At 41.0% G+C, this 24,993-nt stretch overlaps 1 protein-coding gene across 8 annotated transcripts in view; it reads right to left on the bottom strand.

Moving 5' to 3' along the window:
- Positions 1-24,993, bottom strand: part of BDNF (brain derived neurotrophic factor) — a 68,026-nt gene that overhangs the window by 25,121 nt on the left and 17,912 nt on the right. Inside the window, exon 1 of one of the 8 annotated variants that reach the window (XM_055282085.2) lies at positions 21,862-22,495. The exons of 5 other annotated variants lie outside the window; for them this stretch is intronic. Coding sequence is in view for 2 of the 3 variants with exons in the window: in XM_055282081.2 (XP_055138056.1) it covers positions 20,729-20,878 (150 nt within the window). In the remaining variant the exon portion in view is untranslated. Of the gene's footprint in view, positions 1-20,728; positions 21,102-21,535; positions 21,619-21,861; positions 22,496-24,993 lie in introns of those variants that run through there. 2 more of the 8 variants (XM_055282082.2, XM_055282081.2) reach the window with 2 other exon arrangements.

Here is a 24,993-nt window from a genome sequence, read left to right as displayed (position 1 = left end):
AAAATACAAGTTCCTGTTTCACCAGCAGAACTCTGGTCGCTCAGTTGAAGCTGAAAGTCGGAACCAGCTGTGTTTCTGTCATTCCCTCATATGAAAAGAACTCAGCTGTAGACCTTCTTTACTCCATGAGAAAACATTTTTTAAAAACCCACAAATAATTTTTAGGTTTCATTTTTGCTTCTGCTTCCTCCAGAGCTACAAAGGTCACCCAAATTTCTGTGGCGAGGTTGTTTGGGAGAGCCTTTCTTTTGGATGTTAACTTGTCAAACTTGCAGTTTAGATGAGTGTGATGTAGTCTTCTCCTAAAATTTACTTTTGCACTATTTGTTCATATAATAGACATTCTCTGAGCACAGGCACTGAGGACATCAAAATAAATGAGACTGAATTTCTGCCATTGGGGACTGCAGTGTTAAAGGTGGGTTAGACCCAAAAACCAACAATACAGTGCAATGTGGTACATGCTGTAACTAACATGCACAAAGGGCATTCCCAAAAAAGAGAATGAAAAGAGGGAGGAAGGTGGCAGAGGAGAAAAGCCTTTGGCCAAAGTTTTTGTTCAATAAAGATAATATTTTATAGATCAAAAGATTATATGATCTGCTAACCCCTTAGCACGTATAGCTCATGAAGCAAGACAAAGTACCCATGCAGAGTTCAATATTAGCGAGCCTCTGGGGCAAGTAAGTTGGAAATCGTAACCCATTTATGAATACCTACCTAGAACTGATTTCCTATTCAGAGTGCCTTCCTAGCTGATAAGAACAATACTGAAATCTTACTTTTTCCATGAGGGAAAAACATGTTGAATCATTTAGCAAGTACCTACAGAGCCACCTACTATGTATGTACCCAGCAGTCTACTGTGTGCTATCAGGAGTAAGAAAATGTAGAAATATTCTTGCTTTTAAAGGGTTTACAATCTAATTGTAGAGATAATACTAAAACACATGAGAGAAAAAAAAAAGCAAACTTAGCTTCTCTGGGATAAGGACTATATCTCATGCAACTTTTAAAGTTACCATTTAGTCAACTTCCTACTGCCATTACCTACTTCTGGTAATCAATTATCTTCCTTCTCCCCTTGGGATTTTGAATTGGGAACAGAATAGAAACAAGTTGCCAAATCAGAATCAAAATACAGGGTCAGCCTCAATTTCAGTGCAAGTGGTCCATTGCTTTGGTTCACAGGCTCTACAGTCCAGAAGATGAAAGATTAAGGATTTCATCAATCAGATTAACCTCTCCTCTTTTCACAGAAAGAACAAGTAATAGGGATAAGAGAAGGGCCTAAAATATTCCCCTGAAAGTGTTACTTATTAGGAAGCAAGTTCCCTTGTGGAAACACAAGGATGGGGGAAAGGGATTTCCCTCAACATCGTTCTATCTACGCACAGAGAATTCAAGTAATTTGCCCAAAATCACAGAGCTAGTAAGTGGTGAGGCTTAAATCAAACTTGATCATCAGGTCCAGGAACACAGGTACAGGCTGGGGCTGCCTCGTGAAGTTTCTATTTAGGAAATGTGTCTTTAAAGTCAACAGACTGTCCTGAGTAGGACATTCTAGAACATTTTTCTAGACAAAAACATCATATCCACAACTTCCAGCCTAAAATCTGATGCAGCAAAGACACACAACAATGATTTGTTATAAAAGTGCATATACAATTAATTACCAAATTGTGAGGTACAGACCACCTAGGAACTCAGATAGGGCAGGTTTATTATTATGGGCAAGAGTTTCTAGAAACAGAATTCCAGCTGGGTCTTGAAGAATGAGTAGAATTGAGATGAATAAAGAGCAGAAAAAGTCATGAATAAACACATGAGACTCAGAGAATTACAACAAAACAGTTTTAGTCTTGTAAATTTTGCTATAAAGTGAAGCATAGTTAGGTATGAAGCATGCTGATTAAACTTTTTATTGTCTTAATACAAGTCTAAAAAAAGTATCTTTTTTGGGGAGCTGGAAAGTACTAATAATAAAAACAGTGGCTGAAATTCATTAAGCATTTACTATGCCAAGCACTGCTCTAAGCACTTCACAGGCACTAACACATTTAATCCCTACCAACACCCTGTTGAGAGGTTGAGATACAGAGAATTTAAATTACTGGCCCAAGGTCATAGACCTAGTAAGTGTTAGGCCTGGAGTCAAACTCGATCCTCCTCTGGCTCAAGAATATTGTTGCAGGCCTTTGCTCTCACCTGGAAGTTTCTAATTAGAAAATTTCTTTCAAGTCAGAATAAAATCTTCAGCAGTTCTCTCATCTCAAAGTGTCTGAATTTCTGATTATTTACAAGGCTGCAAATCCCTTCTAGCCACGCTCTAATGCAAGTACTTGGATAGTGAAATAAACGATGTCTCTCTAAATCACAGGATATTCAGTTTATTTGATTTTAGTTCAGCAATTCTTAAACTGTCCTATACGTCCAAACCATCTGTAGAAGTTGCTAAACCCAGCATAGGCCCAGGGACCCGATACCAAACTTACAAATCTTAGAGACTAAGATCTCATATGTATACATATTTTAAACATTCAAGGGTAATTCTGATGCTCAATGTGTTTGAGAATCACTGCTGTGTGCTGTGTTCTATTTTATTAGTATTTATTTTCTTCTTATTATTAATACTTTTAAGTTCTGGGGTACACGTGTAGAACGTGCAGGTTTGTTACCTAGGTATACAGGTGCCATGGTGGTTTGCTGCACTCATCAACTCATCATCTACATTAGGTATTTCTCCTAATGCTATCCCTCCCCTAGCCTCCTACCCCCTAACAGGCCCCAGTGTGTGATATTCCCCTCCCTGTGTCCATGTGTTCTCACTGTTCAACTCCCACTTATGAGTGAGAACATGTGGTGTTTGGTTTTCTGTTCCTGTGTTAGTTTGCCAAGAATGATGGTTTCCAGCTTCATCCATGTCCCTGCAAAGGACATGAACTCATCCTTTTTTATGGCTGCATAGTATTTCATGGTGTATATGTGCCACATTTTCTTTATCCAGTCTATCATTGATGGGCATTTGGATTGGTTCCAAGTCTTTGCTATTGTGAATAGTGCCACAATAAATATACATGTGCATGTGTCTTTATAGTAGCATGATTTATAATCCTTTGAGTATATACCCAGTAATGGGATGGCTGGGTCAAAAGATATTTCTGGTTCTAGATCCTTGAGGAATCACCACAGTGTCTTCCACAATGGTTGAACTAATTTACACTCCCATCAACAGTGTAAAAGTGTTCCTATTTCTCTACATCCTCTCCCGCATCCATTGTTTCCTGACTTTTTAACGATCACCATTCTAACTGGCATGAGATGGTATCTCATTGTGGTTTTCATTTGCATTTCTCTAATGACCAGTGATGATGAGCTTTTCTTCGTATGTTTGTTGGCAGCATAAATGTCTTCTTTTAAGAAGTGTCTGTTCATATCCTTCACCCATTTTTTGATGGGGTTGTTTTTTTTTCTTGTAAATTTGTTTAAGTTCTTTGTAGATTCTGAATATTAGCCTTTTGTCAGATGGATATACTGCAAAAAAATTCACCCATTCTGTAGGTTGCCTATTCACTCTGATGTTAGTTTCTTTTGCTGTGCAGAAGCTCTTTAGTTTAATTAGATCCCATTTGTCAATTTTGGCTTTTGTTGCCATTGCTTTTGGTGTTTTAGTCATGAAGTCTTTGCCATGCCTATGTCCTGAATGGTATTGCCTAGGTTTTCTCCCAGGGTTTTTATGGTTTTAGGTTTTATGTTTAAGTCTTTAATCTATCTTGAGTTAATTTTTGCATAAGGTGTAAGCAAGGGGTCCAGTTTCAGTTTTCTGCACATGGCTAGCCAGTTTTTCCAACACCATTTATTAAATAGGGAATCCTTTCCACATTGCTTGTTTTTGTCATGTTTGTCAAAGGTCAGATGGTTGTAGATGTGTGGCGTTATTTCTGAGGCCTCTGTTCTGTTCCATTGGTCTATCTATCTGTTTATGTACCATGATGTTTTGGTTACTGTAGCCTTGTAGTATAGTTTGAAGTCAGGTAGTGTGATGCCTCCAGCTTGTTCTTTTTGCTTAGGATTGTCTTGGCTATACGGGCTCTTTTTTGGTTCCATATGAAATTTAAAGTAGTTTTTTCTAATTCTATGAAGAAAGTCAATGGTAGCTTGATGGGGATAGCATTGAATCTATAAATTACTTTGGGCAGTATAGCCATTTTCACAATGTTGATTCTCCCTATCCATGAGAATGGAATATTTTTCCATTTGTTTGTGTCCTCTCTTATTTCCTGGAGCAGTGGTTTGTAGTTCTCCTTGAAGAGGTCCTTCACATCCCTTGTAAGTTGTATTCCTAGGCATTTTATTCTCTTTGTAGCAATTGTGAATGGGAGTTCGCTCATGACTTGGCTCTTTATTTGTCATTATTGGTGTATAGGAATGTTTGTGATCTTTGCACATTGATTTTGTATCCTGAGACTTTGCTGAAGTTGCTTATCAGCTTAAGGAGATTTTGGGCTGAGATGATGGGGTTTTCTAAATATACAATCATGTTATCTGCAAACAGAGACAATTTGACTTCCTCTCTTCCTATTTGAATATGCTTTATTTCTTTCTCTTGCCTGATTGCCCTGGCCAGAATGTCCAATACTATGTTGAATAGGAGTGGTGACAGAGGGCATTCTTGTCTTGTGCCAGTTTTCAAAGGAATGCTTCCACCTTTTGCCCATTCAGTATGATATTGGCTGTGGGTTTGTCATAAATAGCTCTTATTATTTTGAGATACGTTCCATCAATACCTAGTTTATTGAGAGTTTTTAGCATGAAGGGCTGTTGAATTTTATGAAAGGCCTTTTCTGCATCTATTGAAATAATCATGTGGTTTTTGTCATTGGTTCTCTTTATGTGATGGATTATGTTTATTGATTTGCATATGTTGAACCAGCCTTGCATCCCAGGGATGAAGCTGACTTATCGTGGTGGATAAGCTTTTTGATGTGCTGCTGGATTCGGTTTACTAGTTTTTTATTGAAGATTTTTGCATCAGTGTTCATCAGGGATATTGGCCTGCAATTTTCTTTTTTTGTTGTGTCTCTGCCAGATTTTGGTATCAGGATGATGCTGGCCTCATAAAATGAGTTAGGGAGGATTCCCTCTTTTTCTATTGATTGGAATAGTTTCAGAAGGAATGGTATCAGTTCTTCTTTGTACTTCTGGTAGAATTCAGCTGTGAATCCGTCTGGTCCTGGGCTTTTTTTGGTTGGTAGGCTGTTAATTACTGCCTCAATTTCAGAACTTGTTATTGATCTATTCAGGAATTTGACTTCTTCCTGGTTTAGTCTTGGGAGGGTGTATGTGTCCAGGAATTTATTCATTTCTTCTAGATTTTCTAGTTTATTTGTGTAGAGGTGTTTATAGTATTCTCTGATGGTAGTTTGTATTTCTGTGGGATTGGTGGTGATATCCCCTTTATCATTTTTTATTGCATCTATTTGATTCTCCTCTCTTTTCTTCTTTATTAGTCTGGCTAACGGTCCATGTATTTTGTTAATCTTTTCAAAAAACCAGCTCCTGGATTCATTGATTTTTTTGAAGGGTTTTTTATGTCTCTAATCTCCTTCAGTTCTGCTCTGATCTTAGTTATTTCTTGTCTTCTGCTAGCTTTTGAATGTGTTTGCTCTTGCTTTTCTAGTTCTTTTAATTGTGATGTTAGGGTGTCGATTTTAGCTCTTTCCTGCTTTCTCCTGTGGGCATTTATTGCTATGAATTTCCCCTAAACATTGCTTTAGCTGTGTCCCAGAGATTCTGGTATGTTGTATCTTTATTCTCATTGGTTCAAAGAACATATTTATTTCTGCCTTCTTTTCGTTATTGACCCAGTAGTCATTCAGGAGCAGGTTGTTCAGTTTCCACTGTAGTTGTATTGCTTTGAGTTATTTTCTTAATCCTGAGTTCTAATTTGATTGCACTTTGGTCTGAGAGACTGTTTGTTATTATTTCCATTCTTTTGCATTTGCTGAGGAGTGTTTTACTTCCAATTATGTGGTCAATTTTAGAGTAAGTGTGATGTGGTGCTAAGAAGAATGTATATTCTGTTGATATGCGGTGGAGAGTTCTGTAGATGTCTATTAGGTCCACTTGGTCCAGAGCTGGGTTCAAGTCCTGAATATCCTTGTTAATTTCCTGTCTCCTTGATCTAATATTGACATTGGGGTGTTAAAGTCTCCCACTATTATTGTGTGGGAGTCTCGGTCTCTTTGTGGGTCTCTAAAACTTGCTTTATGAATCTGGGTGCTCCTGTATTGGGTGCATATATGTTTAGGATAGTTAGCTCTTCTTGTTGCATTGATCCCTTTACCATTATGTAATGCCCTTCTTTGTGTTTTTTGATCTTTGTTGGTTTAAAGTCTGTTTTATCAGAGACTAGGATTGCAACCCCTGCTTTTTCTTGCTTTCCATTTGCTTGGTATATTTTCATCCATCCCTTTATTTTCAGCCTATGTGTCTTTGCATATGAGATGGGTCTCCTGAATACAGCACACTGATGGGTCTTGACTCTTTATCCAATTTGCCAGTCCATGTCTTTTAACTGGGGCATTTAGCCCATTTATATTTAAGGTTAATATTGTTAGGTGTGAATTTGATCCCGTCATTATGATGTTAGCTGGTTATTTTGCCCATTAGTTGATGCAGTTTCTTCACAGTGTCAATGGTCTTTACAATTTGGTGTATTTCTGCAGTGGCTGGTACCAGTTTTTCCTTTCCTTATTTAGTGCTTCCTTCAGGAGCTCTTGTAAGGCATGCCTGGTGGTGACAAAATCTCTCAGCATTTGCTTGTCTGTAAAGGATTTTATTTCTCCTTCACTTCTGAAGCTTAGTTGGCTGGATGTGAAATTCTGAGTTGAAAATTCTTTTCTTTAAGAATGTTGAATATTGGCCCCCACTCTCTTCTGGCTTGTAGGCTTGTAGGGTTTCTGTTGAGAGATCCGCTCTTAGTCTGTTGGGCTTCCCTTTGGGGGTAACCCGACCTTTCTCTCTCGCTGCCCTTAACATTTTTTCCTGCATTTCAACCTTGGCCAATCTGACAATTACGTGTCTTGGGGTTGCTCTTCTCGAGGGGTATCTTTGTGGTGTTCTCTGTATTTCCTGAATTTGAACGTTGGCTTGTCTTGCTATGTTGGGGAAGTTCTCCTGGATAATATCCTGAGGAGTATTTTCCAACTTGGTTCCATTGTCCCCATCACTTTCAGGTACACCAATCAATGTAGGTTTGGTCTTTTCACATAGTCCCATATTTCTTGGAGGCTTTGTTCCTTCCTTTTCATTCTTTTTTCTCTAATCTTGTCTTCATGCTTTATTTCATTAAGTTGATCTTCAGTATCTGACATCCTTTCCTCTGCTTTATCGATTCGGTTATTGAAGCTTGTGTATGCTTCACGAAGTTCTCATGCTGTGTTTTTCAGCTCCATCAGGTCATTTATGTTCTTTCTCTAAACTAGTTATTCTAGTTAGTAATTCCTCCAACCTTTTTTTGAAGGTTCTTAGCTTCCTTGCATTGGGTTAGAGCATGCTCCTTTAGCTTGGAGGAGTTTGTTATTACCCACCTTCTGAAGCCTACTTCTGTAAATTCATCAAACTCATTCTCCATCCAGTTTTGTTCCCTTGCTGGAAAGGAGTTGTGCTCCCTTGGAGGAGAAGAGGCATTCTGGTTTTTGGAATTTTCAGCCTTTTTGTGCTGGATTTTCCTCATCCTTGTGGATTTATCTACTTTTGATCTTTGATGTTGGTGACCTTCATATGGGGTTTTTGTGTGGACATCCTTTTTGTTGATGTTGATGCTATTCCTGTTTGTTAGTTTTCCTTCTAACAGTCAGGCCCCTCTGCTGCAGGTCTGCTGGAATTTGCTGGAGATCCACTCCAGACCCTGTTTGCCTGGGTATCACCAGCAGAGGCTGCAGAACAGCAAAGACTGCTGCCTGTTCCTTCCTCTGGAAGCTTTGTCCCAGAGGGACACCCACCAGATGCCAGCCGGAGCTCTCCTGTATGAAGTGTCTGTCGACCCCTGCTGGGAGGTGTCTCCCAGTCAGGAATCACGGGGGTCAGTGACCTGCTTAGGGAGGCAGTCTGTCCCTTAGCAGAGCTCAAGTGCTGTGCTGGGAGATCCACTGCTCTCTTCAGAGCCAACAGGCAAGAACATTTAAGTCTGCTGAAGCTGCGCCCACAGCCACCCCCTCTCCCAGGTGCTCTGTCCCATGAGATGGGAGTTTTATCTATAAGCCCCTGACTGGGGCTGCTGCCTTTCTTTCCCAGATGCCCTGTCCAGAGAGGGAGAATCTAGAGAGGCAATCTGGCTACAGGGGCTTTGCTGAGCTGTGGTGGGCTCCACCCAGTTCAAACTTCCCAGCGGCTTTGTTTACATTGTGAGAGGAAAACCGCCTACTCAACCCTCAGTAATGGCGGATGCCCCTCCCCTGACCAAGCTGGAGCATCTCAGGTTGACTTCAGACAGCAGTGCTGGCAGTGAGAATTTCAAACCAGCGGATCTTACCTTGCTGTGCTCCATGGGGATGGGATCTACTGAGCTAGATCACTTGGCTCCCTGGCTTCAGCCCCTTTCCAGGGGAGTGAATGGTTCTGCCTCACTGGAATTTCAGGTGCCACTGGGGTATGAGAAAAAACTCCTGCAGCTAACTCGGTGTCTGCCCAAATGGCCGCCCAGTTTTGTACTTGAAACCCAGGGCCCTGGTGGTGTAGGCACCCAAGGGAATCTCCTAGTCTGCAGGTTGCGAAGACTGTGGGAAATGTGTAGTATCTGGGCCAGATAGCACCGTCCCTCATGGCACAGTCCCTCAGGGCTTCCCTTGGCTAGGGGAGGGAGTTCCCCCGACCCCTTGCACTTCCTGGGTGAAGTGACGCCCCACCCTGCTTTGGCTCACCCTCCTTGGGCTGCACCCACTGTCTAACCAGTCCCAATGAGATGAGTCAGGTACCTCGGTTGGAAATGCAGATATCACCCCCCTTCTGCATTGATCTCTCTGGGAGCTGCAGACTGGAGCTGTTCCTGTTTGCCATCTTGCCAGCCACCTAGTATTTCTAATCATTCACTTAGCAAGATTCTCAGATTTAAGTAAAATTATAACTAAGTTACTAAGGAACAATACATCAAAAGTCATATATTCATTTTTCCCTCTTTCTAAGAGTTTTTTCTTTTTAAAAAAAATTAAATTAAAAAACTCCTTGGAATAAACATTTTGAATCTCCCCATTACCACTTTATTCCTTGGCACACAGAAGGGTACCAGTCTCTGCTGGAGAGAAAAGTGGATACTAGGCCAGGGTGGCAATAGCAGCCTGTCCCTGCTCCAGGTCTTACATTAATGCATCAAGGGCAAGATATGGTTTCTTACTTGAATACTGCAGGTTTTGGTTATAGACAGCTGGAGTGGTGGTAAGAGGACTAGGTTAGGTGAAGTCACTGGTCTATCATCCTTGCTCTCTGGTTCTATAGCTGTGCATTTTGGATTGCTATTTAGCTTCTCTAAGCTCCAGTTTCCCCCTCTGTTATATAGAAATAATGTCTGCCAATCTTTTTTGTAGGGTTATTTGTAGGATCAAATGGAATGAGATATGTGAATGCATTTCTAAAATGTATGGAATACCACACATTGGGACAAGATTATTATTAAGGTGTGCAATCTTGTCTACGTGACAAGTGAAATCATGTAGGAATCATGGTAACAACAAACCAACTGAATTTTGGTCTCAGTACCAATGCCTACTGGGGCACTGCACTAGAGCAAGTTTTCCTAACACCTCATGGAACAGTGACAGTGAGGGTTCTCCTAGGTTTTTATGTGAGACTGACTGAAGAGCAATTACAGGCTCTGAAACAATAGATGCTACTAAGTTTATTTTATTTTATTATTTTTTTTTATTTTACTTTAAGTTCTGGGATACATGTGTAGAATGTGCAGGTTTGTTACATAGGTAAATATGTGCCATGGTGGTTTGCTGCACCTACCAACCCATCACCTAGGTATTAAGGCTCGCATGCATTAGCTATTTGGCTATTTGTCCTGATGCACTTTCTCCCTTCCCCTGCCCCCTGCCCCAGGCCCTAGTGTGTGTGGTTCCCCTCCCTGAGTCCAGGTGTTCTCTCTGTTCAGCTCCCACTTATGAGTGAGAACATGCAGTGTTAGGTTTTCTGTTCCTGGCTACCAAGTTTAAGAAAGTCATTGTCAGGGATGTGAATATCAGAAAAATAATCTGATATTTTAGGAAAAACACTTAAAATAAATTGTATTAATGACACCACATTTTAATGATTAATAAAATACTTAAGATAAGGCAATTCTGTAGTAATACTCAACCATTTATACATGATTATTTCTAAACATTACACAATGAAAAAAAATTCACATTTTTAAAGAAGTATCTATCAGGTTACCATTTGTGAATACTCTCAACAAGCAGGTGAATACAACTCTCAATGCAAGTGAATATACACAGAAATGGGCAGCAGGATGGTCATCTGCCTGTCTGTCCTGCTCGGGAGTAAAAGAGAAGGCTAGGAACACGGCTGTAGGTTTGGTATTAGAAGGAAAGTGAGACCTGTTCCGACTTCCTGATCCTATGATTTTTTTTTTTTTTAAGATTTACACACACACACACACACACACACACAAACTATGCACAAATTTGCTTCCATGTTGTAAAGCAAGAGTTTAAATATTTCTGAGTTAATGATGCCAAATTGTGCTCCAATTATATCAGCATATTTACATGATCCTCGAACACCACATATAGATTCCTATACTACATATTTAAGCAAAATCACCTCCTGACTTCACAATGAAAGGAGACGTATTGGATTAATAAGTGGTTTCTAGTAAACCCCAAAGAGATACCGTTACTAAATTACTAAATTTAAAGGCAAAATAGCATTCACTAAACTGATTTTTCTGTCTTCTTTTCCTTATTTGGCATAATCATTAACCAACTTCTAGTAAATGGAAGCATTCTCACAATTTAAGTTTTTCTAGGGGGAAACACACAATTTATAAATACTGTCAAGTGAAGAACAGATTCCTGAATACTAAAAGACTCATGCATATCTTTGTATGTAAAAAAAAAAAATCCATCATAAAATCATAGACTCAAATACCATCTTTGATTCAGAAGTTCTCCCTCTACTGTGGCTTCTGCTATAGAGTCATTGTTCAAAGGAGTTCTTCATGAAAGATTCTCAGACAGCAAAATGCTGTAAGACAATGTCTAACAAGGGTTTTTATTGTCTCAATTTGAAACACAAACTGACACCTGAAAATCAGAGAGGATAAAGAAGTTCAATCTTTAAAACAGAGAGGTAAGTTATTCCAAAATGCTACCAGTCAATAATTAAAAATGCAGTTTGGGGGCAAGAAGTTCTGAAATAACTCAGAGAATTTCCTCAAGATTTTACTTTTGGACCAGTCCTCTTTGGGAGGGAGTATGTGAGTAGGTAATGAAAACCTTATATGAGAGAGTCAATAGAGAGCCGTATCAAGGAGCACCTGAAGATATATGGATCAATACAAGGAAAAGAAATCCAAGTAGCCCAGTGCCTGGCACTCACTGTGTGCTCAATTAATGCATGGTGAATTAACAAATGAATTAATGAAAGAACCATTTGCTACATATAACAGTGTTACTTTAGGAAAAAAGAATTTGAAACAGAAGAAAACATACACGCAAGAACACATACAAACTATAAAATATATGATATCCTAAAGGAGATGTAAATATTAAACTGTTTGCTTTGCTGACTGACACTATTAATACCTAAAAGCAGTATGAGAGATCACAAGAATAGGTACTCATTCATACTTGGAGTGGGCTGCCCATCTTATGATCTAACTTGCATTTTATGTCATGTCCATATTGCTTAATCTCCAACCGTTCTACAGAAGAGCAAAATAAGTTATAAGTTATTAAAGAAAAAAAGTAACTCTATCCATGCTGAGGCCTGAGGGAGTTGGGGGAGGAGTCAATTCCTTTTTGTTTATATTTAAAAAGAGAAACTCTTTGGAAAACTGTAATATCTGAAGATTTTGTGGTTTCCAAAAGGTGACGGTGAACGGTGAGAAGTTTTCTTAGTTTAGCTACTGAACTCTAAAAAAATATAATCTCAAAAGTTAATTTCTTAAGCAATTTGGACACCTGAATTTGATAAGAACTCTTTTTTTTCCAGACATTCTGTTCTGTCTAACCCAAAGGAAAAACAGCCAATTTTGAGAATCTGTATACGAATAAGGAAAAGTAAAGTACAGCTCTTTGCAAAGAAATGGGAGGGATTTCTGATACTCGATTCATGATGCTAAACACATAAAGTAGATGATTCAAAGGCAGAAATATATAACTGTTCTCATTAGGATTCTTTATGAACTATAAGTAAGGAGCAGACTTATGGCCAATGCATTAGAAAAAAACAAGTATAAAGGCACTTCAGAAAATACCTTACTCCAACCTCCCATTTTAGTGTCATTTCTAAAAGGGTTTCATTTCAGCCTTCCTACCTTTCTTCCTTCCTTCCCTTCCCTCCCTCCAACGGGGTCTCACTCTGTCACCTGGGCTGAAGAGCAGTGGGACAATCACGGCTCACTGCAGCCCCAACCTCCTGGGCTCAAACGATCCTACTGCCTCAGACTCCCAAGTAGCTGGGACTACAAGTGCCTGTCACCAGGCTTGGATAATTTTGTCTTTTGTAGAGATGGGGTCTTGCTATGTTGCCCAGACTGGTAATGATCTCCTGGGCTCAAGTGATCCTCCCCACTCAGCCTCCCAGAGTGCTGGGATTACAGGCATGAGCCCCCACACCAGACCTCTTTTTTCTTTATTATATATTCCTCTAATAAAGTGCTCTGCATGCAGTGGGCATTCAATATTTGCTAAATTAAATTAATGGAAAGTTTTCTAACTACCATGTAGAGTATCTAAATTTACATCATTGGTTCTAGAACTGCTCTCGGAAGCAACACAAATTACACTTATGACAGTTCGTCAAATCTTTGAAGCCCATCCTCAAAATAAGGATGTCAAAAATACATCACACAGGCCGGGCGCGGTGGCTCACGCTTGTAATCCCAGCACTTTGGGAGGCCGAGGCGGGTGGATCACGAGGTCAGGAGATCGAGACCACGGTGAAACTCCGTCTCTACTAAAAATACAAAAAAATTAGCCGGGCGTGGTGGCGGGCGCCTGTAGTCCCAGCTACTCGGAGAGGCTGAGGCAGGAGAATGGCGTGAACCCGGGAGGCGGAGCTTGCAGTGAGCCTAGATCGCGCCACTGCACTCCAGCCTGGGCGACAGAGCGAGACTCCGTCTCAAAAAAAAAAAAAAAAAAAAAAAAAAATACATCACACATATTGACACTCTAATCTCCCAGCCACAGTAGGCATTAGCAATCTGAACATTATTTCTTACTAATCCTTCACAGTTTTAGAATTCTTCTCAACCCAACATTCAAAAACCACTTGCCGTTCCAGCCTAAGTTTTCTTGTCCCTAAGTCATCCATTCCACGTCCTCTCAACCATTGCTCACATGCAATACTTTCAAATTCCTTATGCATCCTGGTCACAGTGATTTGAATGTACACTAATTTATCAATGATGCACCTAAAGCAACTTATTTCATTTCCTTCAACTGATGATAATATTCTAGACACAGTCTATTTAAAAAGTGAAGAATTATTAGCTTCTCCATTTCAGTATTTCTAGCAGTGCAGCCCAAAATTTCAGTAGCTATGATAACAGACTCTTGTCACACCACTGGCTTATACTGAACTTGCAGTTAATTTAAAACATTCAAGTTTCCTTTCTACAATCTGCTGATAAGTCATCCCCTAAAATCGTGCCCCCAACTCTCTATTCTCTCCTAAATTGATTTTTTGAACTTAATCATAGTATTTTATATTTAAGTAAATGTAAATGATCCAGATTCTATCATTCAACAGAATGTCTGCAATATCTGCTGGCTTTATGTTTCATATGATAAGCATATGCCTTCAGACACATTATCAGCCAATATGTCGGTGCTGGATGTATTTTCCCAATGTTGCATAAGAGAGAATACCTTCGAGAGTTTGGCCTAGGAATGTGGCCTGGGACTCCGCCAAGCATCTCTCTCCAGCAAAATGACTGCAAATTTCTCGACCTTCAGATTCTACATGATGTAAAAGAAGTTTGTCTGTGTTTAAAAACACATTCAAGAAATAAGTGAACATGTGAAAAGACAGAAAAACTTGTTTTAATTTGGGCATAGTTTCAGTTTTCAAAGGCACATGAAGGCAGAACGAAAGAATCAAGAAGTGGAACTACTGATGATAGCAACTCCAAAACCAAGACTGATTAGACTAAATCCCATGAGGCAAAAATTTTATTTAGTAAGTTTCCTTCTCCCTCTCTCTCTTTAGGTATATGTGCATACACACACATGCACCTTTATTTTAGTAATTTTTTTTTTCTGAAAAAGAAAGTTTTCTGCACCTGATTGCTTCCACGAATAACACAAAGCACAAACAATATGACTTTCTTTGGTTATCATGCAATTTTTTCTCTGCTTACCAGAAATTGGCACAAATTTAAGATATACTATATTCTACTCCCTGAAGCACAGTAGCTGGCATCTCCACTGGCATTTAAAAATTTTGAAGACATTTAAAAGAAAATCCACAAGTTTATATTGCTGTCTCAATCAACTTTAACATTTCATATATTCACAATTTCATGAGTGAATCAAATTACACATAAGAAATTGTAGAACTAAGCCAACTAAATGACTTTTATAATAGGTACTGGGGAAAAATATTATTAAACCTTTTCCTCCAATTTCTGCCTTTCTTCCAGCAAGACAAACCATTTTCATGAAGTTTCTGTCTACATCACTAGTGATAATCTGAAGCAGCCATTAATCAATCTATTAGTGCATTCAGCAACATTTATCAAAGCGCCTCCCCTGTTACCAGAACTGTTTTGGATGCTATTGTGGGCACATGCAAAAATGAACTAAATAATATATTTTGTCATCCAGGAATTTTAAGTCAATTTGTAATTATTGGTTCCTGGTTCCATAACTTTTTTTTTTTTTTTTTTTTTTGGTGCTGGCTCAGATGTATACCTTCATCTATTTTAAGGTTAAGGCAATCCTTATAATTTTCTTCCTTTTTCTTGTTTTTTTTTTTTTTTTTTTTTTTTTTTTTTTTTTAGTGTGTGTGTTTAAAGTCCTGCTTATATTTGACTTTATTTTATTCTCACATCTTCTGAGATCATTAAAGGTAGATCATAAATCAAAAACATTCTTAAAGGTCTCTCTACTCAAATTATTTGGTGTTATTGTATCTCAGAACGTATAATGAATTGCCTGTAGCAAATAAATAAAATCAGAACCTTTATACTCAATGGTTCATCTCGGTACATATCCATGAAAATAATAAATGTTAAAAAGGAGGCTAGCCGTTGATTCCTGGCATGCTATTCTACATTTGGCTACATTACAACGTTAAAAGGATTTAGTGCATATATCAAATTGTGGATCTGCTTGTTTTAAAATTTCATCTGTAATTCCACATGCACCCCCACCCCCATACACACTCACAAGATCTGAATATGGTAACAAGGAAATCCTAGTAACTGTAGCCTTGGAAAAATGGTTCATATGGAAATAAGCCATTTGGCTGGTAAAGCTGGTGATTTTGTTCTCTAGGTGGCACTATTACTTCAATTTTTAGTGAGTTGCTTAAATTACTTGGAACTGCCCGTTTATTTTCTTTGAATTACCATTTTATAAATTTTAATTTTATACAAGCTAGTTGTAATTAAACGACAGGTTGCCTTCTAGGTTTTATTTCAGTAAGTCAGTTTGAAGTTCAGTGATTTTTTTTATCATATAATCTTATGTTTCCTTACTATACTGTCTTAGATTTAAGAAATCCTGCCTTGCCTGACCTCCTCTCTCCAGAAATGCAGAGGCATGTCAAAAACACCGAGGGTCATCATAAAGTTTCCATCAGACCAAAAGAACCAACATGAAAGCATGTTTAAGAGCTACTAGGTTCTGGGAGATTTCAAAATCAGGACATTACTACCATGACAACCAATGAAAAGTTCTTTCAAGTGAACCTTTGGGGAAAACTATATAACATTCCTTGCTCTCTAGGCTCTCTGGAAATAAACTTTTACTTTATTATGGCTGTCACTAAAGCTTGTAAATTTACTTTGCTTCCCTCCAATCGTTCTCCTGTCCCACACCCAGCCCCCTAACTCACCTAATGCAACCCATCCTCAAACATCAATCTATAAATGAGACATCAGGGCAATGAGCCACTTCTTAGCATCTAGTATACTTGATAAGATTTGTCTCATCAAGAGGATAAGTGCCCTAGAGCTTCTACTTGAACTTAAATACTTAATTTAAATGAAAGCTTCCACACTTATCTGACCAGATACTCAAATTTTTCTACAGAAAAGAGAATACCTTCCTGTTCCACTTAAAGAACACACACATTTACCACTCCCCCTCCTCTCCCCTGCAAAAGGTTTTCAATGTCAGTACATTAGTGAGCTCCATTTTGCATCTGCCATCAATAATGATTCCATATAGTCAATAATTGGGTCCATGACCTTTCTAAGTCTTTACAGTGTAAATATTCTGGAAATCCAGTAAGGCACTTAAGTATAAAATTATTTAGGATTAAATAATTCTATGCCTTAAGTAGAAGTTTAAGAGGACTTTTAGGACACACATGACTAAGCCCACAAATGCCAAAGCCACTCGATGTTTCCTAGGTTTAAATACCACATGCAAATAACATACGGATTTCATTTGCCAACATCATTTATTGCTTAACATTACTCCATACTAAACAGAGTAAATGGATGCAGAGTGTAACCAGTAAGTTTGCTCATTCACTTTTGAAGCTCATCTGTGCATGTTATTCATCCTAATAAAATTTATCACAACACAACTTGATGCGATTCTTGTTCAAATGATTTCCTCTTCCATTGAACAACAGCCAGAACTTAAAACCTAGAATTCCGCAGAATTCTCTCCTCGATTCCTCTTTAAAATGCAATTCACAGCTTGAGATCACAGAGCCTGCCAGTGGCTGAAAGGCTGCACTAGATGGCTGAGAGTCCTTCAATTAAGCAACAATTTTGCAATTAGTGGAAACTGAGTGTTCTATAACAATTGTTTGAAAACAAGTTGAGACAAATTAGAAATTACCCTATAAAAGGGACATATTCACTTTTTTTGGATAGGTGAGACCCCTCACACAAATTGAACTCTTCCACACAGGGAGATGCAAGTTGAAAATTAATGTTTTAATCACTAAAATCAAATCCATATTATGGGCACCTGAAATGGGAGTGCCTTTCTTCTCAAAAGATATTCAGAGTTTAGCTATCATGCACTCTCTATGCTGTCTGTTTTTATTCAGGAAGTCTGAAATTGTTCTTCTCTACTCCGGGATTAATTTCCTACATCTTAAAATGTTAATAAACTACTTGAACATGACCTTTCCATTCTGTAAATCTTCAATTTTCTTAAGAGTAAGTCTACGATTGAGACCAAAGCTGCTGGCTGTGTTATATTTCACAGTTCTCTCTCTCTCTCTCTCCCTCTACACACACACACACACACACACACACACACACACACACACACACACACAGAAAGAGACAGAGAGACAGAGAGAGAGAGAGAGAGAGAGAGAGCGCGAGCGCCCCAGGTTTTAGAAGATGAATGTAAAAAGAATGTAAACAAGTTCTCTGCTATACTATCAGGTGGGCGTGCCCAGCTCACTGTGTGTGCTGAACTACAAACCAGTGCTATTCATAGAAAGAAATGATATCAATCATCTACATTTTGACTATTGAAAAGCTGGTACTCTTAAAGATTCCAGGAAAAAGGGAATAGTTTACATTCTCATGGTGCCCCTTTTAAACAGGAAACCCACGGACTTTGCCAGGATTTTAGAAATTTGCATTTTTTTTTTTTTTTTTTTTTTTTTTACAGGATTTTCCCTCCTGGTGAGTCAAAATGAACAAGAAATACCCCAGGACCTCCCTTCCCTCCTTGGCCATTAATGAGATTAAGGCAATTAACTCACATAGTATAAATGAATCATTTGAGGTGATGACTGCATTTTAGGCAGATGATGACTTTCTTGGTTCCCCTGGTTTGCAAGTAAAAGTTACACACATTGAAAAGACACTCTGAAACAGATTTCCTAAATGCTTCATTTTCTGGATACGCCAATGTTGACCTACTATACATCTTAAATGGTTTTAAAATATCACCTTAAAATAAACGAAACTTCCAGCTACTAACTCAGCTCTGAATGGGCCATGAAAGGCTCCAAAGGTATGTGAAAAATTACCGTTATTTTGCTTTTAAAAACGTGATGTCTAAGAGTGTCTGCAATGTTCTAATGCTTCAAAACATGTACGTAAGCCTTGTTTATCTGGAAATCATTTCTTTCTGCTTATATCATTTATAAATAGAAAATGTTCTGTAATAACTTAAAATAGTTCCACATACATAATGCTTTTCGTGTCATAATACTTACTACTGGTCTATATTTACCAACATTTATCACATTTTACAAAATGAAGTAGAAGAAAAAAAAGACAACGACTTTATGGCCCTGGAATTCCAGTAATGGTGACCAACATGTTTTAAATTCCAGTAAAGGTTATGGTTACATTTCAACAAGTGTCTCTTTCCTTTCTCTTACCTCTCCCGCTAACCCAGAGGTAAATTTACCAAAAAAAAAAAAAAAAAAAAAAAAAAAAAAGTCTTAAGCAAGGCATTTGCAAAATCAGAAAACAGGAACAGGAGTTTAGTGATTGTTTTTAAAAGGTGCTGTTCCCAGGGTCAAAACTTTGTAGTGTAATTTCAACATGCTATGTTACCTATTATGTGTAATGTCTTGAAGCGCTACATGTCATAACATCAGAAATCTCCAACCTAAAAATTATGTCGCATGAGATAAGCATTGAAGGCACACACGTTCAGAGAAATTAAATCTGTAATTATGCCTCAATAAATTAAAATGTAAAGACATATCAAATTGTAAGACCAAAATGGCTTTTGACCTTACAACAAACTCATATAAAAATAGATTTTTTGATAATAATAAAGGGGAGAGAGAGATTTTGCAGGATATTGAGCCAGTAGGGAGGGGTCTCATTTAATAGCATGTCGCCTTTTATAGGCAGTTAGAAAATCAACGTTCCCAATTACATATTACTTTGCTTTAAAAGATTACTAGGAGGATTAATAAACACTCAGAAATATGCCTTTCTTCGCTTCTGGCCAAGAACATTCCTGCGTGCTTGTCAGAAAATGTTCTTTGGTTGCTACTGACATTGAGGAGTAAGTGCAGGGTAACTAGAGGACCCTAAAATAAGATCCAAGAAGCCCTAACACACCACCAATCGAGGCTTATCAAAGCTCTCCTAGCGCGAGGAAAACTTGCATAGAAGCCAAACAAGAACGAGGAGTCAAAATCCACCGACGACGAGTCGCACGCCCCACCGAGCTGGAGTCAGCAGCACCATTCAACAAGTCCCTCCTACCAGCTCTTCAAGGGATCCCGCAAAACCTTCCTTTACCACTTCCCCACCCCCAGCCTCCCCCCCGAGTAGCTGCTCTTGGCAGCATGGCCGGCAGAGGGCACCCTCTACCTTCCCTAGCTTCGTTCTCCGGGTCCCCTCCTCCTCCTTGCCTCCCCTCCACCCCGGTCCCTCATCCCCGCTCCACCCCCAACACACAAACACTGCATCCTCCAGTTCACCCTCGCAGCCCCGAGGCTTCTTCCTTAGGGATGCCCCTAGTCTGTAATCTCCCCTTCTTCTTGCCCGTCAGGCACAGAGCCCCCAGTCCTCAGCTATTTCCTTCCAGGCGCAACTCACTCACCCATTCCTCTTCCCGGCTCTGCATCCCCAGAGACTAACCCGAATCAAGAATCCCCCACGTACATCCCACCCACTCCCCGAAAGTCAAAACTCTTAACTTCCCTGGAGGGCGCTGCAGAAGAGGGGCGCAGGATGGGTAGAGATGTGGGTTCGGCCCGCCCGAGAATCTTGCAGACCCTTTCAGTTCCCAGCAGTAGGAATTCCGCCTCCCAAGTTTTCCAAGCTACATTGGCTTCGGACTTGTAAGTCCACTTCAGTCTCAACTCCTTGGGAGCAGGTAGCCGTGTGCAGCTCCGGGGACGGGATGCGGGCTGAAGGCGCAAGCTTCCCTCCCACTCCCCGCGCAAGTCGGCGCGGGGACCACCCAACCCCTGGAAGGATTCCTAGCCTAGCCCCAGCACCCTCCTCTCAGTCAGGGCCCCCGACAGCTCTAGCCCCCTAAGTCTCTCTCGACTCCTCCTGGGCTGGGAGAGGGCTGCGAGGGATCCCCCGGGTCGCCGTCTTTGCTCCCATTACGTAGCTCTGGGTCTCCTCCAGGCCTTCTCTCCTCTACTTCGTGACTTCCCCGGGTCCCTTTTTCCCTCGTGGTGCCCGCTGACCTTCTGGGTTGTGGGATGGGGGAGAAAACTCCCCAGGAGTAACTCCAAATCGTCCCTTCTACTGGAGGGGAAGAAAGGAGACTGGCCTCGTCCCACAACTTTGCGGGGGGGGGGGGAGTCCCCCAGTCAACTTTCTCCCGCGGACGGGCAGCTCCTGCACCAAGCCCCACGCCCGGCGCTTGCCTACCTCGGGGTCCACACAAAGCTCACGGGTCCCCGGCGGCGGTGTCACATCGTGGTTCCGATTCTGGCTCCAGCGCCCAGCCCCGGTCCCCGTCGCAGTGCTGCTCCCCGCCGGCCCCACAGCAGCGGTGGCAGCTGCATTCAAGTGTCTCATTAAAGCCCCCCGAGCAGGAGGTCGGGGGGCGCACTGGGCTGGCTCCTCTGTCCGGACCGGGAGCCCGAGGCGCTACGGGGTGCGCGGGACAGCGAACGGGAGGGTGCGCCCGGGCGCGGCGGCGGCAGCGGCGGGGACCCGGAGCTCCAGGCTGCGCCTTGCGCCCGGGTCAGACATTATTTAGCTCTTCGGTTGAGCTTCGATTGGTCAAACGGCGCCGCCCCCCCGCCCCCCTCCCCCCGCTCGCCCGCGCTACTGATACCCGTTCGGGGCGGCCGCTTAAAGGGAACGCCGCGTCTTTTCCTCGCCCGGGGAACCGAGGGGCGCCCGGGACTCCCCGCTCCCCCGGGGCCTGTCCTCACCTCCTCCCCCAGGGCCCCGCGACATCGCCCTGAGAGTCCTGCGCCCTCCCGGGGCGCCTTGGGCAGGACGCCCGCGGCTTCGAGGGGTGTTCCAGCCCCAGCCCCAGCCCCGGGGAACCCCGCGTCCCGCACCCTCTGCAGAAACCCCGGCTGTGGGCGCTGGGGCGGGAGGGAGCGAGTGAGAATAGCACGCCCCGAGGTCTTGCTCCCCTAGCTTTCAACTCTCCCCTTCCTCCCCATCCCAGCACCCAAGTTCTCTGGGAGAGGGCGTGCGTTTCCCGGGCCACAGACACACCTTCCCGCACCTTCCTGCACTACGGAGCTTGCGAACGCGAGCACACAATGAAATCGCACAGAGCATGGGGGCTATTGGTTTACTCTGCTGCCTTAAACACGCCGGCTTAAACAGAGTTCGCGCACTGACCTCTCTAGAGTTTGCCTAATAGGAATTCAATCAAGATAATAACAGCATTTTTTATTGATGAACGCCCCCAGATAACGTTACACCAAGTTACTTGTTCCAGCCAGGAAGCCCAGGCAATGACAGACCTCGCTAAAGCCACACGCTTTCTAGCCGACCAAACAGAAAAACGGAAAGAGAAAGAAAGAAAACAAACCCACCTTTTCAGTCACTACTTGTCAAAGTAACCATCAAGGCAGCTGCTCCGGGAAAGACTTCGGCCCCAAAACTCCCAGACTCTATTATTTTTTCACGTTCCCTTCGCTTAATTAAAGGGGGGAGGGGGCGCGAGTCTTTGGTGCCCGGTATGTACTCCTTCTGTTCTGCAGCAAAGAAGTTAAATTATTGATAGTGGAAATTGCATGGCGGAGGTAATACTCGCACCCCATCAGCGAGAAGCTCCATTTGATCTCGGCAGAGGCAGGGAGATTTCATGCTAGTTCGCCGGGGGGAGCGGCAGCGAGAGCAGCCCTCTCCGCGGTGAATGGGAAAGTGGGTGGGAGTCCACGAGAGGGCTCCACGGTGCCTTGACGTGCGCTGTCATATGATACCTCCGCTGCCTCGAAATAGACACTCTAGTGCACGAATTACCAGAATCAAAATTCAGCGCATTTAAAATGATACATCTTTTATTAGAAGAGTTCCGTTCCAGGGCATTGCATGCTTTTGCAGATGTTTTCACTTCCAGCCCCAGCAAACACACATATAAGCTAACCCTTTTAATAACGAACCAGGGCAACCAAGATAACTAAAAAGTATTCTGCTTTAACCAGAGTGGGGGTAGGTGATTCGAGGGTGGGGGCAGAACTGGCTCAGTTAATCCTCCCCCGCCCTCCACCCCCACCTGCCCTCAGCAAAAGAGCAAATAGCCTTTCGGGTTCTCATTTGCCTGTAGCCAAGACCCTTGAAGAAAACTAATATGGCTAGGGTCCAGAGGACATTTTCAATTATCCATTTGATGAACTCTGTCAACCGTCTACCTGTGTTTCTGCTTTAAAGTTGAATTTTCTTCTCGTTAGTTCAATCAACCAATTTGTGTAGACCTTAAAATTTAGAATAAAGAACAAGACAGCAGTACCGTACTTAACTTGGAGTCCCTGGACCTCCTCGGAGCATAAAAATCACCTGGGTGAGTGTTAAAATGAAGGTCCCTCCTCCTGAAATTGTGATTTAGTAGGGGTGGGGCAGGCTCCAGGAATTATAATTTTAATAAATACCACAAGCAATTCGAATGCAGACAGTCTGAAGTCATACTTTGAGAAACACTCTCTTGGGGGTACAACACTGGGTATCAGAGGAATCTCCCACCAAGCCCACACCCAAATTCTGCTGGCAGCTTTCTGTGTATGTGCATTTTTCTGTAATCTCAAGGGGGTTTGACCTAATAATTGCGAAGACTCATTGCTGTAAGAATTTCCCTAAAGACTCCAACATTAATTTTGCTAAAGGGAAAGATTTATAAACAGTTTCCTTTCCTGGACCCTCTTGTGGTTACCAAGAATGTGCTGTTGAACTGAATATATAATATTATTACATACTCAGTTCAATTTACCTAAGGGTTTACAGTTAACAAAATGAATTCACTAACATTAGCTATTTTAGAACTTCTAAAGACTAGTGACAGAAATTATTTACCCGTTTTATAAAGAAGAATCCGATCCTCTGCCAGGAAATAATTTACCCACGTTCACACAGTGAAGTACCAGGGACAAGACTTCAGTGAACTCAAGAATTCCTTCTAGAAATAACCCTGCTTCCATCTCCCCCACCCCCTAAGTGAAGCTATCTGTTCCTTGGAAGTGTTATCAGAATGTGTGATCATTCAGAGCGCCTTTGCAAATTGTTGGACTAAATAGTCAAATTATTCAAATATATGCATATTCTTCGAGTGTCACACATTTAGCTTTGCACCTCTGTCAACTTGACAGAGCACATGACCAATACAAACTACCCTACAGCACAGATGGCAGAGTTTATTGTGGAATATTTAATGTATGTGAAATACGCAGGCTAACCAAAAAGCAATAAAGGACAGAGGGCATGAAGCTGGATACCGTTCCCCCAGAGACCCTCTGAGTTGGTTCCCAGGTTGTAAGCTGAATGCAGACACAATTTCTTTTAGTAGCACAATACAATTTAAAAGGCTAGTGTTATACATTTAAAAAAAATACTTGTACTACATTATAAAGGACTGGAGGAACCCTACTCCAAACTTTAACTTTGTTAACTTCAAACTGATGCTTCACATTTGCTTGAAAATGAGTTCTAACCTCAGGTTTTTAAGCTCAATTGTAATTTATTTCCTTCCTGAAAAATACCTGGCAAGTTAATGCCAGGAATCTAAGCTAGCATTCTGAATGCTGCTCACTTAGAAGTTATGGCAAATCTTTTTCCTGCTAAATTCACATTGGCACGTCAGCATTTCTGCTGAAGGAAAAAGTGTTCTCATTTCCCAGACTCTGATTGGGTGGGTCTATGGCCAATCTTCTTATTCCTACTCTCCCTTGACATTATATAAATAAATGTGTGTATCTTCGCTTTCCAGTGTGTGGTGCAGTTTTACTGAGGAAAAGACAGAGGAGTCAGAAATGTCAGGGATATTTAGAAAGAAAAGAAGATCAAATGCCAATTCAGATAACCATGATGAATCACACCTCTTAACACTTCTAAGCATTTCCAAACTTTCTGATTTGTGATTATAGCATTACCAAAACTGCAAGTGACCAGACTTAAAACGCATACTTATTTGCCTTAAAAGTACATCTTACATTCAAAAACAATGAAGCCAAGGTAAACAAAATTGTACCAGTACCTTGCATGGAATTCTAAATATTATTTTTAGTTTGCTGAATTCAGGTAGCATAGAGATAATTTTGGAGGTCTAAAATCAAACTTTTTACCAAATTATTTCCCTATTGTGGGCAAGGATGATGCTGAGAATACAGAGCATGCGTTTCTTATTCTTCTTAAAAATTGGCCTCTGGCATGATGGATATGTTAGGAGCAAAGTTTCCAAGTTTATAATCTGAACATTTTCTCTATTACTAAAATGAGGGAAAGTTTCACAGCTTGAAAAAATAATGCTACCTATTTCACTTTTGTGGGGCTTAAAAATTAATTGTGAATTCGTCTGAATCTTTACTTCTTTTTGGTTATGTTCTAATATGATCCTAACCCAACGTTCCAGGGGGGACAAAGGTCAGGAAGAAATTTGAATTCCCATCTATTCTTGTCAGGAAATATAAACTAATCCTCATTACCCAAGTGGGAACAGAGGTAGTAGGCTTGACATT

The sequence above is a fragment of the Symphalangus syndactylus genome, chromosome 6 (assembly GCF_028878055.3).
Source record: "Symphalangus syndactylus isolate Jambi chromosome 6, NHGRI_mSymSyn1-v2.1_pri, whole genome shotgun sequence".
In the NCBI taxonomy this organism is placed as follows: Eukaryota; Metazoa; Chordata; class Mammalia; order Primates; family Hylobatidae; genus Symphalangus; species Symphalangus syndactylus.
This window is presented reverse-complemented; position numbering and strand designations above follow the sequence as displayed.